Source organism: Panthera leo, chromosome E1 (genome assembly GCF_018350215.1).
Source record: "Panthera leo isolate Ple1 chromosome E1, P.leo_Ple1_pat1.1, whole genome shotgun sequence".
NCBI lineage: Eukaryota > Metazoa > Chordata > Mammalia > Carnivora > Felidae > Panthera > Panthera leo.
The window spans coordinates 10,377,960-10,395,293 of record NC_056692.1 but is presented as its reverse complement, the minus strand read 5'-3'; the positions used below and the strand labels follow the sequence as shown (position 1 = coordinate 10,395,293).

General features: G+C 41.8%; 1 protein-coding gene across 3 annotated transcripts in view; it reads left to right on the top strand.

Annotated features, from left to right (window-relative positions):
* The window catches only part of LOC122206075 (multidrug and toxin extrusion protein 2-like), a 59,412-nt gene that overhangs the window by 15,453 nt on the left and 26,625 nt on the right, over nt 1–17,334 (top strand). For all 3 annotated transcript variants that reach the window (XM_042914878.1, XM_042914876.1, XM_042914879.1), the window contains one exon: nt 1,162–1,259. In XM_042914878.1, coding sequence (XP_042770812.1) covers nt 1,162–1,259 — 98 coding nt within the window. The remainder of the gene's footprint in view (nt 1–1,161; nt 1,260–17,334) is intronic.

Sequence of the window (17,334 nt, the reverse complement as noted above, 5' to 3'; positions counted from 1 at the left end):
GTCGATCCATCCCTGACTTGAACTGTCCGGTGAGCTGGCCCAGGTCCAGCCCCCTTCACGTGGGCCGACGTGATCACACGAGCACTCGAGATATATTATGAATGAAATGTAGTAAAGTGAGATAGAATAGAAAATAGCGTATGGAGGTCTTTTCATGAGACTTCGTGTGTACACATATTAATGTGGGTACCAGGTAGTGATGGAAATTTAGTTCTGTTAGTTGCAGTAATACACGTGTGTGTATATACACACACACACACACACACACACACACACACATTTGTACATTTGTACGTTTGTATATAAGTCATTAGGTGAAGGGTAGTAGAGAGGTGGACTGTAAGAATAATCAATGGAAAAAGGTTTGTAACATCTTCTGCCAGAAAAGCCAGAGGCTTTGACCATGGGGGGCGGGAGCACGAGTCGGCAGGCAGGTCTGAGAGCTGGTGACATCGACCCACATAAACACCTGATTGGCACCCGGTTTGTCCGGCTTTCCTCTGCAGGTGCACCTCACGGACCATCTCATAGAAGTTTCTTGAACAGGTGTACGGAGGACAGTTTGGATAGTTGGAAAAGAGGAGAAGAACACATAGGAATGGGTTAATAAGTGATACAGTGTGAGGATTGGTCGGAAGATTAAAATGAAAAAATAGGAAGCAAGCAGGGCTCTGGGCTCCCTGTGCCAGGACGGGGCATCATTTAATTTGTGGTGATAAAATGTCATCTAAGATGCTCTAAGGTTGTCTTGTAATTGAAAACAAATTTATTATAATCCTGGGAAATAACTGTGAACCTTAGACCAGTATTTTGAGCACAGTAGTTGTTTTTGATATTGTACGTAGGTGACTACATTTAAGAATTTATCTGCTAGGTTATTTCGGGCTGTTAGGACAAAGGACGGTGACAAGTGTGTATGTCCTTTTATTTTTCTGGTGATGAACAGTAACATTTGGCTCTTCCACAAAATTGTTGGTGGAAAGAAAACAAGTCAGTTGTAAGTGGACAGTGTATTTAAATCATTAAAAGATAGTCCACAAGTTCTAGGCTTTTCTAATAACTGTAATTCTTAAAACAGAGCAAAAGCTTGTCAGGGGTAGTCTGTTTATTTATATTTGGACAGAATATACTCCCAGGTAATGATCACTTTCTCTCCTTCAGGGGATCTGCCTGGGCAAACACCACTTCCCAGTTCCTCCTGTCTGCTCTCCTTCTCCTGTACATGTGGTGGAAAAAAATCCACGTCGATACCTGGGGAGGTATGAGAACTTTGATTTACATTATGATATTTGTTATTCAGAAGGATGTAATTCGGGTGTTTGGATATTTTTCCCCCAGAGAGTTTTTTTTTAATCTTTTTGGAAAATTAAAAAAATTAAGGAAAATATTTGTATACAGAAAATATAAAAATTATAGGTCACTGTGAGTTTTTTTTTTTAATGTCCATAAAGGCAGCTTTTGGTCATAGAGAACGGTTGGCAGCTGTTGGGTTTAAGAATTGATATTTAAGGAATTAAAATTGCAGATACAAAATCTAAATTTTTCTTTGCAAATCATCCTGCTGTGTTAAAACACAGTTTGATTGATATCTTATCGACTCAGGTGAACAGATTGAGTTCTTAAATAATAGTACCACTTAAAGTTTCGCCAAATTCCCTTAAATAGTGTCACATGCATTTGTAAGTTTAGTAAAATAGATTTGTTTTGTTTTCTAATTTTTTAAATTGTGGTAGAATGTATGTAACATAAAACTTGCTATTTTAGCCATTTTAAGTGCCCTTAAATACATTCACAGTGTTTGGTAACCATCACCACAATCTAGTTCTAAAACATTTTTATCACCCCAAACAGAAATTCTGTACCAGTTAAGCAGTCACTGCCCCTTTTTTCTCCCTCTAGACCCCCAGTAACTTCCAATCTACTTTCTGTTGATCTGGTACCTTGAAACTTTGCTGAAGTCATTCATTAGCTCTGAAGGCTTTCTGGTTGACTCTTTGGGTGATTCTGTATATAAGATCATACCATGTGCGAATAGAGATAATTTTACTTCTTCCCTCCCGGTTTTGATGCCTTTTCATTTCTTTTCTTGATTAATCGCTCTGACTACAACCTCTAGTGCAGTGTTGAATAGAAGTAGCAAAAGTGAACATCTTTGTCTTGTTTCTGATTTTAGGGGTAAAGTTTTCAGACTTTAGCCATTGATACGACATATGTGAGTTTTTCATAGAAGCCCTTCGTCAGGTTGAGAAAGTTTCCCCTATTCCTAGTTTGTCGAGTGTTTTTGTTCATAAAAGGGTATTAGACTTTTTTTTTTTTTTCCTGCATTAACTGAGATGATCACTCTTTGTTTTTTCTTCCATTTTATTAATGTGGTGTACTGCATTGATTGATGTTAATCATCTCGTGTGTTCTTGGGATAAATCCCATTTGGTCACTGTGTGCGATCATTAAATATGTTGCTGGGTGTGGTTTGCCAGTATTTTGTCGAGGATCTTTACATCTATATTCATAAGGGATATTGTTCTGTGATTTTCTTTTCTTGTGTTGTCTTAATCTGGCTTTGGTGTCGAGGTGATGCTGGCCTCAGAACGAGGCTGTGGGTTTGGTACCATTATTTCTCTTCTGTGTTTTGGAAGTTTGAGGAGAATTGGTGTCAGTTCTTCAAATATTTGCTTTAATTCACTGGTGAAGCCGTAAGGTCTTGGACTTTGTTGGGAAATTCTGTTTGCCTGTTCAGTCTCTTATTAAAGGTTTGTTGAGATTTTCTCTTTGTGTTCGGTCACTTGAGGTAGTTTGTGTGTTTCTAGGAATTTGTCATTTCGTCTAGTTATTTGATTTGTTGCCATACAGTTCCTAGAACTCTCTTATATTTTTTATTAAAGTGAGGTTGGTAGTAACATCCCCACTGTTATTTTTGATTTTAGTTATTTGAGCCTTCTTTTTCTCTTGGTCAGTTTAGCTAAAGTTTTTTCAATTTCGTTGATCTCTTTTCGTTTGTTTTTGTTTTATTTTTTCAAAGAATCGGTTTTTGGTTTTCTGGTTCTCTCTTGTTATTTTTCCATTCTCTACTTCATTTATTTCTGCTTTAATCTTCATTATTTATGTTGTTCTGGCTTTGGGTTTAATTTGCTCTTTTTCCGTCTCCTCAATGTGTAAAATTAATTTTATCCATTTGAGAGCTTTTTTCTTTTGCAATGTAGGCATTTACAGTTATAAATATCCCTTTGAGTACTCCTTCACTTCATCTAGTGTGGTGGGTTGTGTATTTGTTTTCTTTTGTTTCAGTGTGGTGTTTTTTTTTTTTCCGTTGAACTTTTGCTACACTTTTTAATAAAGTTTATTTATTTAGGGTGAGAGCAGGAGGAAGGGCAGAGAGAGCAGGAGAGAGAGAGAATTCAAAGGCGGCTCCGCACTGTAACTGGAGAGCCTGACGCCTGATGTGGGACTCAAACTCATGAACTGTGTGTGACGTCATGATCTGAGCCGAAACCAAGAATGTGACACTTAACAAACTAAGCCACGCAGGTGCCCCTTCAGAGTTGTTTTTCAAATTGTCCCTTGTGTTTTGTTTAAGAGTGTGTTTAATTTGGGGCACCTGGGTGGCTCAGTCGGTTGAGCATCCAACTTCAGCTCAGGTCATGAGCTCACGGTTCGTGGGTTCGAGCCCCACGTCGAGCTCTGTGCTGACAGCTCGGAGCCTGGAGCCTGCTTCAGATTCTGTGTCTCCCCCTCTCTCTGCCCCTCCCCTGCTTGCATTCTTCTCTCTCTCTCTCTCTCAAAAATAAATGAGACATTTTTTAAAAAAGTGTTTAATTTTTACATGTATATGAATTTTTTGGATTTCCTTCTATTACTGGTTTTATCCTTATTCTGTTGTGGTTGGAGAAGATACTTCGTATGAGATCAGTCTTCCCAAATGACTCTAAACTTGTTTTGTGACCTAACACATGGGCTGACCTGGAGAATGTCCCGTGTGCACTTGAGAAGAGTATTGCTGATGTTGGGTGGAGAGCTGTGTACAAGTCTGGTGTGTAGTGTTGTTTTAAGTCCTCTCTTTCCTTAGTGATCTCTGTCTACATGTTCCATTCATTACCGAAAATAGTACTGGAGTCTCCCAACTATTTTGTGGAACTGTCTAATTCTCTAGTTGTGTAAATGTTTGCTTCGTATTTTATGGGGCTGTGTTGTTTGGTCCCTTCCTGTTTATCATTGTTGTGTCTTCTTGATAAACTGACTGTCTCATCAACGTATAATGTCCTTCAGGGGCACCTGGCTGGCTCAGTCGGTTAAGCGTCCCAAGTTCGGCTCGGGTCATGATCTCGCGGTTCGTGAGTTTGAGCCCGGCATAGGGCTCTGCAGACCCTGCTTCAGATCCTGTTCCCTCCCTCTCTGCCTCTCCCCCACTCATGCTTTCTCCCTCTCTCTCTCTGTGTCTCAAAAATAAATATTAAACACACACACGTATATAATGTCCTTTTGTCTTTTGTAATAGATTTTGACTTAAAGTTATTTTGCCTAATCTTAGTCTAGCCACCCCAGCTCTCTTTGGGTTCCTACCCCAGTTCTCTTTGGGTTACTACTGATATAGAATATATTTTTTAATCATCTTTCTTTCAGCCTATTTGTTGCTTTCTGAGTCACTTTTCTGTCACCAAAGTGAGGCTCCTATAGACAGCATATAGTTAGATCGTGTTTTCTAGTCCATTTGGTCAGTATCTGCCTTTTTATTGGAGAATTTAATCTGTTTACATTTAAAATAATTGCTGATAAGGGCAGACTTTCTTTGCCATTTTATTATTTGCTTTCTGTTTGTCTTAGACGTTTTTTGTGTTTCATTTCCTTCTGTACTGCCTTCTTGGGGGTTTAGTTGATTTTTTTTTGTTGTTGTTTTGTTTTGTTTTTTGTTAGGGAACTGTTTTGATTCCATTCTCATTTCCTTTGTGTAGATAATTTAGATTTTTTCCTTCATTGTTACCATGGGGATTTTATTTAATATCTTAAATTTATAACAACCCTGTTTGAATGGATACCACCTTAACTTCAGTAGCATCCCAAAATGCTACTCCTATCCAGCTCTCTCCACCACCCCTTTCTGTTGTTGTTTCACTGACGACCTCTTTATTCACATGTGCTCAGTAACAGAGGTTCGTAATTCTTTCCTGTGCATTTGTCCTTTGAATTATGGAGGCGAGGCGATAAATCATGGAGTTACAAAGCAAACATACAGTAATCATACTGGTCTTTATATTTGTGCACATAGTTACCTTTACTGGAGACCTTTATTTGTTCACACAACTTTTGAGTTACTCTCTGGCTTCCTTTCTTGTCAACCGGAAGGACTCCCTTTAACATGTTTTTTAGGGTAGGTCTGGTAGTAACAAAATTCCTGAGCTTTTGTTTAACTGGGTATATTTTAATTTCTACTTCATTTTTTAAGGACATTTTCATCAGATACAGAAGTCTTGGTTGACAGTTATTTTCTTTTGGCGATTGATTGATTGATTGATCGAGAGCACATGCACACTCTCATGTGAGTAGGGGAGGGGCAGAGAGAGCGGGAAAGAGAGAAACTTAAGCAGGCTCCAATGCAGGGCTCGATCCCACAACCCTGGGATCATGATCTGAGCCAAAACGATGAGTCAGATGCTTAAGCAAACTGAGCCACCAAGGCGCCCCTCTTTCAGCAATTTAAATGTCATTCCACTGCCTTATGGCCTCCATGGTTTCTGATGAGAAACTGTAGGTTAATCGTCTTGAGGATTCCTTGTACGTGATGAGTCACTTCTCTCCTGCTGCCTTAAAAAATTCTTTGTCTTTGATAATATGATGATAATGTGTCTTGCTGTGGATCTCATTGAGTTGATCTCATTCGCAGTTTGTTGAGTTCTTAGATGTGTATATTGTTATTTTTCTGGCAGCCTTTAATCTACTTCCTGTCAATGGATTTGCCCGTTCTGAACATTTCACAGAACTTAAACCGCACAATATGTGGTCCTCTGTGACTGGTTTATTTCACTTAGCCCGATATTTTCAAGGCTCATCCATGTTGTAGCTTGTATCAGTGTTTCCATTTCTTTTCCCAGGTGAATCATATTCGGTCATACATGGTATCATGGAGATACCGTGTTTTACTTATCCATTGAACAGTTAGTGGGTATTTGGGTTCTACTTTTTGGCTATTTTCTATAATGTTACCGTCCACACTCATGTACACGTTTTTGTGTGGATATATCTTTCAGTTCCTTTCGGTAAATAAGTAGGAGTGGGATTACTAGGTCATATGGTTATTCTGTGATTAACCATCTGCAGAATTGCCCGACTGTTTCCCAAACTGTAAAACATGATTTTACATTCCCACCACATCCTCACCAGCACTTATTCTGTTTTCCTTTTTATTTTATTATTATTTTTTAATTCTAGCTATCCTATTAGGTAGGAAGAGGTGGCTTGGGATTTTGACTTTCATTTCCCTGATGGCAGCGGGTGTTGAGTATCTCGGGTTTCTTGGCTTGCTCCGCTCTTGTATTTCCTTTTCTCTTTACATTTCTTCGCCCCTCTGCCTGCAAGAACACTTCCTGTCGCGCCATTCGATTAGATGACATGCTTCGCCTCATTACGTGGTTCTGTTATCAGATCCTCCTCCACCTTTATCACCTGATTAGATTCCGTAGCCCTTTGACGTCCTTCCTGGTAACTGGAACACAAATTTAAATGGCTTCTGATTGGATTCTGTAGCTTGTGATTTTGGCCCTGTGGCTATAGCACTAAGTCACAAATGACTGAATACATATTTTTGAATGTTTATTTATTTTTGAGACAGAGAGAGACGGATCGCGAGTGGGGGAGGCGCAGAGAGAGAGGGAGACCCAGAATCCGAAGCAGGCTCCGGGCCCCGAGCTGTCAGCACAGAGCCCGACATGGGGCTCGAAACTCACACACCATGAGATCATGACCGGAGCCAAAGTCAGATGCTTAACCGACTGAGCCACCCAGGCACCCCCGGCATTCTTTTCTTTTCTTTTTTTTAAAAAAAGAATTTTTTTTTTTTTTACATTTATTTATTTCTGAGAGACAGAGTGAGACAAAGAGTGGGGGAGGGGCAGAGAGAGAGGGAGACACAAGATCGGAAGCAGGCTCCAGGCTCTGAGCTGTCAGCACAGAGCCCTACACGGGGCTCGAACCCACAGACCATGAGATCATGACCTGAGCCGAAGTCGGACGCTCAACCGACTGAGCCACCCAGGCGCCCCCCAGCATTGTTTTCTTAGCACAAAGGTGGATCTGCTGGCTAAGCTCTATGCCATGGTGTTATATCTACCCATAAGGGGTACTATATAGGTTAATAGAAGTCCTGGTTCCAGGCTCTTTTTAGCTTACTTCTCCACGGTATATAGTTTCCACTCCCAAGGTCACTTCATGGACCAAGAGGCTACTATGTTCCAGTTAGTAGGAAGGAGGAGGGAGGAAAACAGGACATTCACACACCCCCTTTAAGTGTGTTAAAAGTTCCTGACAGGTGCCCACACTGATTCTGATTTGCCCTGTTGGCCAGTACATAGCCCCATGGTCATATTAAGCTGCAAGAAATGGATACATGGCCCCTAAACTTCTTGTAAGTTTATTTCTGTGAAAGATTGTGAAGGATAAGGATGTCAGTTTTGCTAGGCAAATAGCGGTCCCTGCTGCAGTTGGGAACCATGAAGTGCTCAGGAAACGCCAACAGCTCTGGCTCTTCTCCTGCATTCACCCTGGATGCTCATTTATCTTGCGAGATGTTGTGCATGCTCCTGCTTGACAAAGTTCCCCAAAAAGTCGATCATTTTACTGATCGATGTAAACGCTTCTTAATTAAGTGAATTGAAACTGTGGCATGCTAATTTTCAGTCAAATGCTGCAGATCGAAATCAGAGTTTGCTTACAGTCAGAAAAACTCCATGTGTGCTTTTTAAAACAAAACGAATCTGTTAACAGTGATAAAAGAGAAGCGAGTTTAGGTCCTTCTACTTTAAGTCTTCCTTATAATCAGCCTCCTTTCATTTGTTTCTTTTCAATTAAATTTTTTTTTTTTTTTTAGTGTTTATTTTTGAGAGAGAGGGGCAGAGTGCAAGTGGGGGAGGGGAAGAGAGAGAGAGAGAGAGAGAGGGAGACACAGTCCGAAGCAGGCTCCAGGCTTTGAACTGTCAGCACACAGCCTGGTGCGGGGCTCGAACTTACGGACTGTGAGATCATGACCTGAGCCGAAGTCAGACGCTCAACTGACTGAGCCACGCAGGTGCCCCTCTCTTCACTTTTAAAAGCAGAAACGGGGGCACCTGGGTCGCTCAGTCAGTTGAGCGTCTGACTCTTGATTTTGGCTCAGGTTGTGATCCCAGGGTCATGGGATTGAGCACCACATCGGGCTCTGCACTGGGCGTGGAGCCTGTTTAAGGTTCTCTCTGGTCCTTTGTCCCTCTCCTTTGCTCTCTTGCCCTCTCTCTCAAAAATGAAATGGAATGGAATCTTAGAAAACGTGTTGGCCTCATTCTGCCCAGCGTCCACATCTACACGTAGACAACGTTCAATCGTTTTCTCTTGTCAGATCACAGTTCTTAATCATTTCTGATTCTTTTTGTTTTAAAGTCAAAATGAGGAGGGGCGCCTGGGTGGCTCAGTCCGTTAAGCGTCCGACTTCAGCTCAGGTTACGATCTCGCGGTCCGCGGGTTCGAGCCCCGCGTCGGGCTCTGGGCTGATGGCTCAGAGCCTGGAGCCTGCTTCCGATTCTGTGTCTCTCTCTCTCTCTGCCCCTCCCCCGTTCATGCTCTCTCTCTCTCTCTGTCTCAAAAATAAATAAACATTAAAAAAAAAAATTTTTTTTAAAGTAAAGTCAAAATGAGGAAAACTCACGTATCTTGTAACAGCTTCGTTGAGGCATATGATACAGACGCTGTAAAATCCAGTTTGAGGACGTTTCTTCTTGTCACTGCAGTCCCTCCCTGTCCTTGCCTTGTCTTCATCCTGAGCCTCAGGCAGTCACTAATGTGCTCTTAGCCTCCGTGGAGTCCCCTTTTCTGGACCATCATAAATATTTTACGTTATACCTAAACCATCGGTTATGAGGCAGGCTAATGGCCTCTGCAGAGGTGGCTAATAAGGAAGGTGATCTTATACATACCATGTAAAGTAATTCTTAGCTCTTTGCTCAATTTTTGTCTTTGTTTTTATCTCCCTTCACCCCTTAGTTTTAACGGTGGAGGAAAAAGGGCCACATCCAAACACTTTTTTATAGACACAAATGCCTATTTGGGACCCTCTGCAAATCTAGGTCATTATACTAGGTTGGTAGATCCTTTAATGTTAGGAGGTGGGTAGGATTTGGGTGTGGATTGATTTATCTGCTGTGAAATTATTAACTGTTTAGCGTTCTTTAAATATTGACCAACATTTTTCTAAATATTCTCTTAGTACTTACGTAACTAAGACCCCCAAACTCAAGAGTTAACAATTTAGGGGCGCCTGGGTGGCTCAGTAGGTTAAGCGTCCGACTCTCAGGGTTACATCAGGTATTTCCAAAGTACTGTTTGTGCCCATTCAGATGCCCTTTTCTCAGCTCGGTGTCCCTCCTGTCCCGCAAATACTTGCCCTAATTGTTTTCTCTTCACAATCCAGCCTGTTGTTTACTTAGCTTTGAAGACCTTGTTCTGCGTGTGTGGTTCCCATAGTCCAGCCCAAAGCTTCTATTGCAACTGCTTGCTGTCCGTGGGGCCTGTGTGGGTCTGGTTTCATAAGGTCCAGGGCCTTTGGTCTGTCTGGCCCCCTGAAACTGATTGCCGTGAACCAGCACCCCGGCAACTTGCATCAGTAATATATGACAGTACGATTCGTCCCACACACTTTGCGGGCGTTATCTATGCTCCCAAGGAGTCACTCTGTTTTAGGTGTGTCTTTTCTAAATAGCATATGGCATTATTCCTTCTAAGAATCTATAGTTTCTAATCAGTGCCTTTACCCGTTTGCATTTATTGTCATTAAAACGTATTAGGACCTACTTACTAGGAATTACTCTCTGTTTTCTATTATTTCATGGTTTTACCTTGCTTTTTTTCCCCCCTTACTTCTTTACTTGTAATCGGTTTTCTTTCTGTCTTTACTGTACTCTTACTGTAACTTTTTTTTTTTTTTTTTTTTTACTGTAACTCTTGATTTGGGAGGTGGGGGCACGTTGTTCCGCATGTTGTTCAGCGTGGTGACTCTGGATCCAGATCGCCGCCGTTAGGTCCCATCTTGAAGTGCGATCTGGGGAGCACTACCTAACTTCCGTGTCTCCATTTCCCTATTTGTGAAATGATGATAATGAAAAATAGGGCCTACGGGGGCACCTGGGTAGCTCAGTTGGTTGGGTGTCTGACTTTGACTCAGGTCGTGATCTCATGGTTTGTGAGTTTGAGCCCTGCATCGGACCCTGCGCTGACCATAGGAGCCTGCTTGGGATTCTCTCTCTCTCCCTCTCTTTCTGCCCCTCCCTTACTCGTGTTCGTGCTCTCGAAATAAATAAGCTTTACAAAAATCATAGGGCCTACATCCTTTAATTGTGAGGATTTAACTGAGTTATCCCTGTGAAGGGTTTAGAACAAAGACTGTGACAAAGTGCACTCAACAAATGTTAGCTGCCATTTTTTTTTTTAGTATGCTAAACTGTTTTTAATTGTTTTACAGTCCCAAGTGCTTTATCATGTTTCCCTTCAACTTTTTATTTTCAAGATGTTCAAGCCCACTGAAAAGTAGAATGGTTTAACGGTCATTCGACTCTTCTTTCCCTTAATTTCCTGATTGTTAACATGTTGCCTTGTTTGTTTTTGTTTTTCCCTTTATGTGTGTGTGTCTTGCCATGTGGTGAATCGCAGACATGACATTTTGCCACCAACTAGTTCAGCATGTGTCTCTCCTAAATGACATTCTCCCAAATAACCACCATATGGTCGTGGAGGAAAACACAAAAGAAAACGTTATTGAATGTGATATTCATTAATGTCCTAAGATGTGCCTTCTGTATTCAAATTTCCATACCTGTTTTTTTGTAAATTTTTTTAATGTTTATTTATTTTTGAGAGAGAGAGAGAGAGAGAGAGAGAGAGAATATGAGTGGAGGAAGGGCAGAGAGAGAGGGAGATACAGAATCCGAAGCAGGCTCCAAGCTCTGTGCTGACAGCTCAGAGCCCGATGTGGGGCTCAAACCCACAGACCGCGAGATCATGACCTGAGCTGAAGTCGGATGCTCAACCGACTGAGCCACCCAGGGGCCCCTCCATACCTGTTTTTATGATCCAGGTCCAGTGAGGGTCCATGCTTCACCTTTGGTTGTTGTTGCTTTAGCCCCTTTTTATCTAAAACAATCTTCCCAGAGCGCCTGGGGGGCTCAGTCCATTAAGCATCCAACTTCGGCTAAGGTCGTGATCTCGCAGTTCATGAGTTCAAGCCCCGTGTCGGGCTCTGTGCTGACAGCTCAGAGCCTGGAGCCTGCTTCGGAGTCTGTGTCTCCCTCTCTCTCTGCCCCTCATCCGCTCACACTCTGTCTCTCAAAAAATAAGTAAACATTAAAAAAAAAAATAGAACAATCTCCCCATCTTTTTTTGTTTTCCTGGCGCTGATTTTTCAAAGAGCCTGTGCCATTTTTTTCAGTGAATGTCTTAGACTCTGGATTTCTCCCCTCATGTTAGTTTCCTCATGAGCAGATTCCGATTAAAGCGTTTAGGCAGGAATACTATGAAGAGGGTGGTGTGTACTTAATCCGAGACCTATAATCGCAGGTGGCCCTGGCTTTGATCGTTTGGCTTGAGGTAGTGAGTGCCAGGTTCCTTCGTGGGAAATATACATTTTCTCCTTTGTAATTAGAGAGTAATCTGTAACACGACAGAGAGGATTTGACTGTCTGGGACTCCAGTAAATTCTCATTCGGTGGTTTAGCATCCGCTGCTGATTCGCACTTGAATAATGACTACAGTGGCGGTTTCAAATATTCTTACGTTTTCAGTATGCGTACTTGCCTCCGTTAGGATGCATTCAGCTGTAAGTTACGAAAACCAAACAACTGGTTCAATCAGCTTAACCGTTAAAAGTTCAAGTAACTGACTCCTGTAACTGGAAGTCCCAGGGTAGGTGTTTCAGAATTTGAATGCAAAGGAGCCGTGGATGCCTGAATGAAAATTAAGAGTTTCCAAGAGAAGTCAGGATGCTGGTTGTACAGGCAACTTTTAAGGCTCATTTGTGATATTTTGAGATACGTGCTTTTTTCTGATCTCTGTTCTGTTCCCAGATAACGCACCTTAATTCCTTCTTTCCCAGCCTTATCTTTTGTATCATCATTAATCATAAATTTAGTTCTGGATTTTTAAAAGTTCTTTTTTTTCCATATTTTAAGAATGCTAATAAAACATTATTTTGTCGTGTTTCAATTTATCAATGTTTTTAGACATTAATTTTTTTCACTGTTGCCTCTTGAATCTCATTCCTCCTTTCTGGATTATTTTTATTCTTGCTGATACGTGTCTTTCAGAAGTTCTTTCAGGAAGGGCCTGGAAAGAGTAAACCCTCAGTCTGTTGATGTCTTAAAAAATGCCTTTATAGGGGCCCCTGGGTGGCTCGGTCGGTTGAGCATCCAACTTCGGCTCAGGTCATGATCTCATGGGTTCGTGGCTTTGAGCCCTGTGTTGGGCTCTGTGCTGACAGCTCAGACCCTGGAGCCTGCTTCAGATTTTTCTCCCCCTCTCACTGCCCCTCTGCCTCTTGCACTCTGTCTCTCTCAAAAATAAACATTAAAAAAACGCCTTTATCTTTTTCTCATTCTTGAATATTACTGGGTGTGAAAATCCAAGTTGGTAGCAACTCTGCCTGCACGGCTGATGTTACACTCTTTCCTTCTTGTTCTTGGTGACGGGTCTGGCATCAACCTGTCTTGGCTTTGTAGACAATCAAGTATTTTCTTTTGTAGTTTATATATATATATATATATATATATATATATATATATATATATATATTTTTTTTTTTTTTTTTTTTTTTTAATTTACATCCAAATTAGCATATAGTGCAACAATGATTTCAGGAGTAGATTCCTTAGTGCCCCTTCCCCATTGAGCCCATCCCCCCTCCTGCACCCTCAGTTTGTTCTCCATATTTAAGAGTCTCTTCTGTTTTGTCCCCTTCCCTGAGTTTATATTCTTTTTGTTTCCCTTCCCTTATGTTCATCTGTTTTGTCTCTTAAAGTCCTCATGGGTGAAGTCATATGCTTTTTGTCTTTCTCTGACTAATTTCATTTTGCATAATACCCTCCAGTTCCATCCACGTAGTAACAAATGGCAAGATTTCATTCTTTTTGATTCCCAAGTGATACTCCATTGTGTATATATACCACATCTTCTTTATCCACTCATCCATCGATGGACATTTGGGCTCTTTCCATACTTTGCCAATTGTCAATAGTGCTGCTAGAAACACGGGGGTGCATGTGTCCCTTCGAAACAGCACACTTGTACCCCGTGGATAAATGCCTAGTAGTGCAACTGCTGGGTCATAGGGTAGTTCTATTTTTAGTTTTTTGAGGAATCTCCATACTGTCTTCCAGAGTGGCTGCGCCAGCTTGCATTCCCATCTTTTGTAGTTTTAAAGATTTTCTTTTCCTTTTTGTACCATAACATGGCCGCATGAGGATTTAAAGAAAATTATCTTAGACATTCAGTAAACTTTCTTAATCTGAGGGCCTCAGTTAAACTCTGGAAAAGTTTTAGCCTTTTCCTCTACTGTTTATTCTCCATTGCTGACTGTTCTGTCCTCTGCACTCAGACACCTTCCAGATGGCTTTATTTCTCTTCCGTATGTTCTCTCTCAACTTTGTCCTGCGCATTGAGACATCTTCTCTTTCCTGTCTCTGTTTGCTAATCACCTTTTAAGCTGTGACTTGTCTAGTTTCCGATCCATTTTTTGTTTTCAATTTGCAGCAGTTATGTCTTTTATTCCTAAGATGTTACTTGGTTCTTTTTCTGTCTATCCTTATTTCAAAACCTCCTGCCCTAAACATTTTAGGAATGCTTACTTAAAATTTTTTTTTTCGGATGGTCCTATTATTTCTACTTTATCTGGTGTGAAATCTTTCATGTGTTGGGTTTCGTGGAGCTTCTTTCCTGGCATTAGATTTCTTACCTGTTTATATCCTGGGTCATGGAACATACCTGTATCCATATTTTGTTAATTTTAAGACTCATTTTTTTTTTTTTTGCATATTAACGTCTGTATAATTGGAATTCCTCTTGCGGTTGATGTACTAAAATATAAAATACCATGTCATAATTTAATTGGCCGATTCTTTGTGGCACATAATGATACCTTAGATGCGTTGAAAGCCACACTTAATTTCACCAAGCATCGTCTGACCGATGCCTGCTACCTCAGACTGTGGTTTTGATCGGTTTCTTTATGATTTTTGTCTGTGAGCTTATTTCCCAAGGGGGTTGTCTTCCTTGTGAGTCACATATTTGCCCTATTTTTTTTAATGTTATTTATTTATTTTGAGAGAGAGATGGAGAGTGAGTAGGAGAGGGGCAGAGAGAGAGGGAGAGAGAATCCCAAGCAGGCTTCGCACTGTCAGCACAGAGCCCGATGCGGGGCTTGAACTTACAAACTGTGAGATCACGACCTGAGTTAAAACTAAGAGTCAGATTCTTAACCGACTGAGCCACCCAGGCACCCCATGGCCTGTCAGTTTTTTAAAGGTTTTATGTCTGATCAGATCAAATGAAATCTACCTGTTCTAGTCCCAGGCTTTCCTCACCATGACTGGATCAGGTTCATACCCTCTCCGGTACACGGCAGCCCTTTCTGCTCCTGGTTCATTTGTACCCATGGGTCTAGGCTGGCAGGTAGATTTTCTGGTCTCCTGATGGGGGACAAAGTGGGGGACGGGCAGTGCTTTCCTAACTCCTAACACTTCCTGCTCAGTGGAGCTTGTGCCTTGATCTCTGACCCTTCTCACCAGCCATAGCCACCTCATAATTCATGTGGATCATTTTCTATTGGTTCTTGATGTTGTTCTCCCCTCCAGCCTTCACCTCCAAATTTGGGGGTAGGGGGTGGGGTCCCAGCCCCTCTCTTCTCCTGCTGGGACCCAGGAAGGTGAATGGCAAGATGACTGTTGGGGCCTTTCTTTGTTCTTACGTTATAGAAATTCCTCAGTGTTGGGGCGCCTGGGTGGCTCAGTCAGTAAGCGTCCGACTTCAGCTCAGGTCACGATCTCACGGTCCGTGAGTTCGAGCCCCGCATCGGGCTCTGTGCTGACAGTTCAGAGCCTGGAGCCTGCTTCAGATTCTGTGTTTCCCTCTCTCTCTGCTCCTCCCCCACTCCCACTCTGACTCTCTCTCAAAGATAAATAAACATGAAAAAAAGAAAAAAGAAATTCCTCAGTGTTTTTCAGTGCCTTCTTCCCCTCCCCTTCTCTCCCTCTCTTGTCCTAGAATTTCTTATACTCAAATTCATGACACACTGATAGCCTCATTTCTTACAGGGCCCCCCTCCCATTTTGGAGTGTTTCTCCCTCCCATTTCACAGTTCCCATTGTCCTCCTTTGAGGCACCTTCTCTGTGTTTAATGTATGTCTTTCGATGTGTATCTTTGAAAACTGCAAAGTGGTTTTATTGTTTTTGGCTGTATATATGTTTATATTCACCTAAGAGCATAAGAGTTCAGATTTCCTTTTTATTTTTCATAATTTTTTTTTTTTTTCCACCTCACAGAGGTAGGCAAACAGCCCCACAAGCTAAATCCAGCCACAGCTTGCTTTGGTAAATAAAGTTTCGAACACAGCCACACCTAATCGTCACACGTTGCCGGTGGCCATTCTCGTGCTGCTACAACAGACTCAAGTAGTGGCCTCAGGGACCATTTGGTCTGCGAAGTTGAAAATGCTTACTGTTTGGCCCTTTATGGAAAAAAAGTTCATTGACCTCTCTGATTTATAGCGTAGACGGTGGTTTTGCTTTAAGTTGTAGTGAAATGTACATAACATGAAATTTACCACCATAGCCATTTTTCAATGTATAGGTAAGTAGCATTAAACAACACTCACGTTGTCGTGAAACCATCTCCATCATTCATCTCCAGAACTTTTTCATCCTGCAGAACTGGAACTCTGTCCTCGGTAAAGAGTAACAACTCCATTTCTCCCTTTTGTCCGTCCCCTGGCAACCACTGTTCCATCACTGGTTTTCTGTCTCTAAGTTCGGCTTCCCTAGATACCTCCTCTAGGTGGAATCATACAGTGTTGGTCTTTCTGGGTCTTCGCTTAGTGTCTTCGGGTTTGATTCACGTTGTAGCATTGTGTCAGAATCTCCTTCCTTTTTAAGAGTGACGAATACTCCGTTGTGGGTGTGGACCACATACCGCTTATCCATTCATCCCTTAATGAGCATGTGGACTCTCCTTCCACCTCTTGGGTGTTGGGAATGATGGTGCTCTGAACATGGGTGTGCAGGTAGCTCTTGGAGAACGTGCTTTCAGTTCTTTTTCTGTATGCTCAGCAGTGGTATTGCTGGACCCTGTGATACTTCTTAATTTTTTGAGGAACCACCATACTTTATTTCCATAGCGGCCGTACCATTTTACGTGCCCAGCAGCACGGCACGCGGGTTGCAGTCTATCCACATTCTCACCAGCATGTGTTATTTTCCTTTTCTTTTCTTTTTTTTTTTTTTTTTAATTTTTTTTAACGTTTATTTATTTTTGAGACAGAGAGAGACAGAGCATGAACAGGGGAGGGGCAGAGAGAGAGGGAGACACAGAATCTGAAACAGGCTCCAGGCTCTGGGCTCGAACTCACAGACTATGAGATCGTGACCTGAGCCGAAGTCGGACGCTCAACCGACCACGCCACCCAGGCGCCCCTTTCCTTTTCTTTTTTAAAGCAGCCATTCTAATGGGTGTGAGATACCATCTAACTGTGATTTTGATTTGCATTTCCTTATTGATTAGTGAGGTTGAGCATTTTTTTTCACGTGCTGGTGGCTGTTTGTAGATCTTTGGAGAAATGTCTATTCAAGGCCTTTGCTCATTTGTTTAAATCATTAAAAAATTGTAACGTTTACCTGTTTATCTTGAGAGAGAGTGCCTGCATGCACATGTGTGCAAGTGGGAGAGGAGCAGAGAGAGAGAGGGAGAGAGGGAATCCTAAGCAGGCTCCGTACCGTCAGCACAGAGCCCAGCGTGGGGCTGCGAGATCGTGACCTGAGCCGACATCAAGCGTCATCCAGATGTTCAATCGACAGAGCCACCCAGACGTCCGGGTTGTTTTATTGTAGTTCTTTAGATATTCT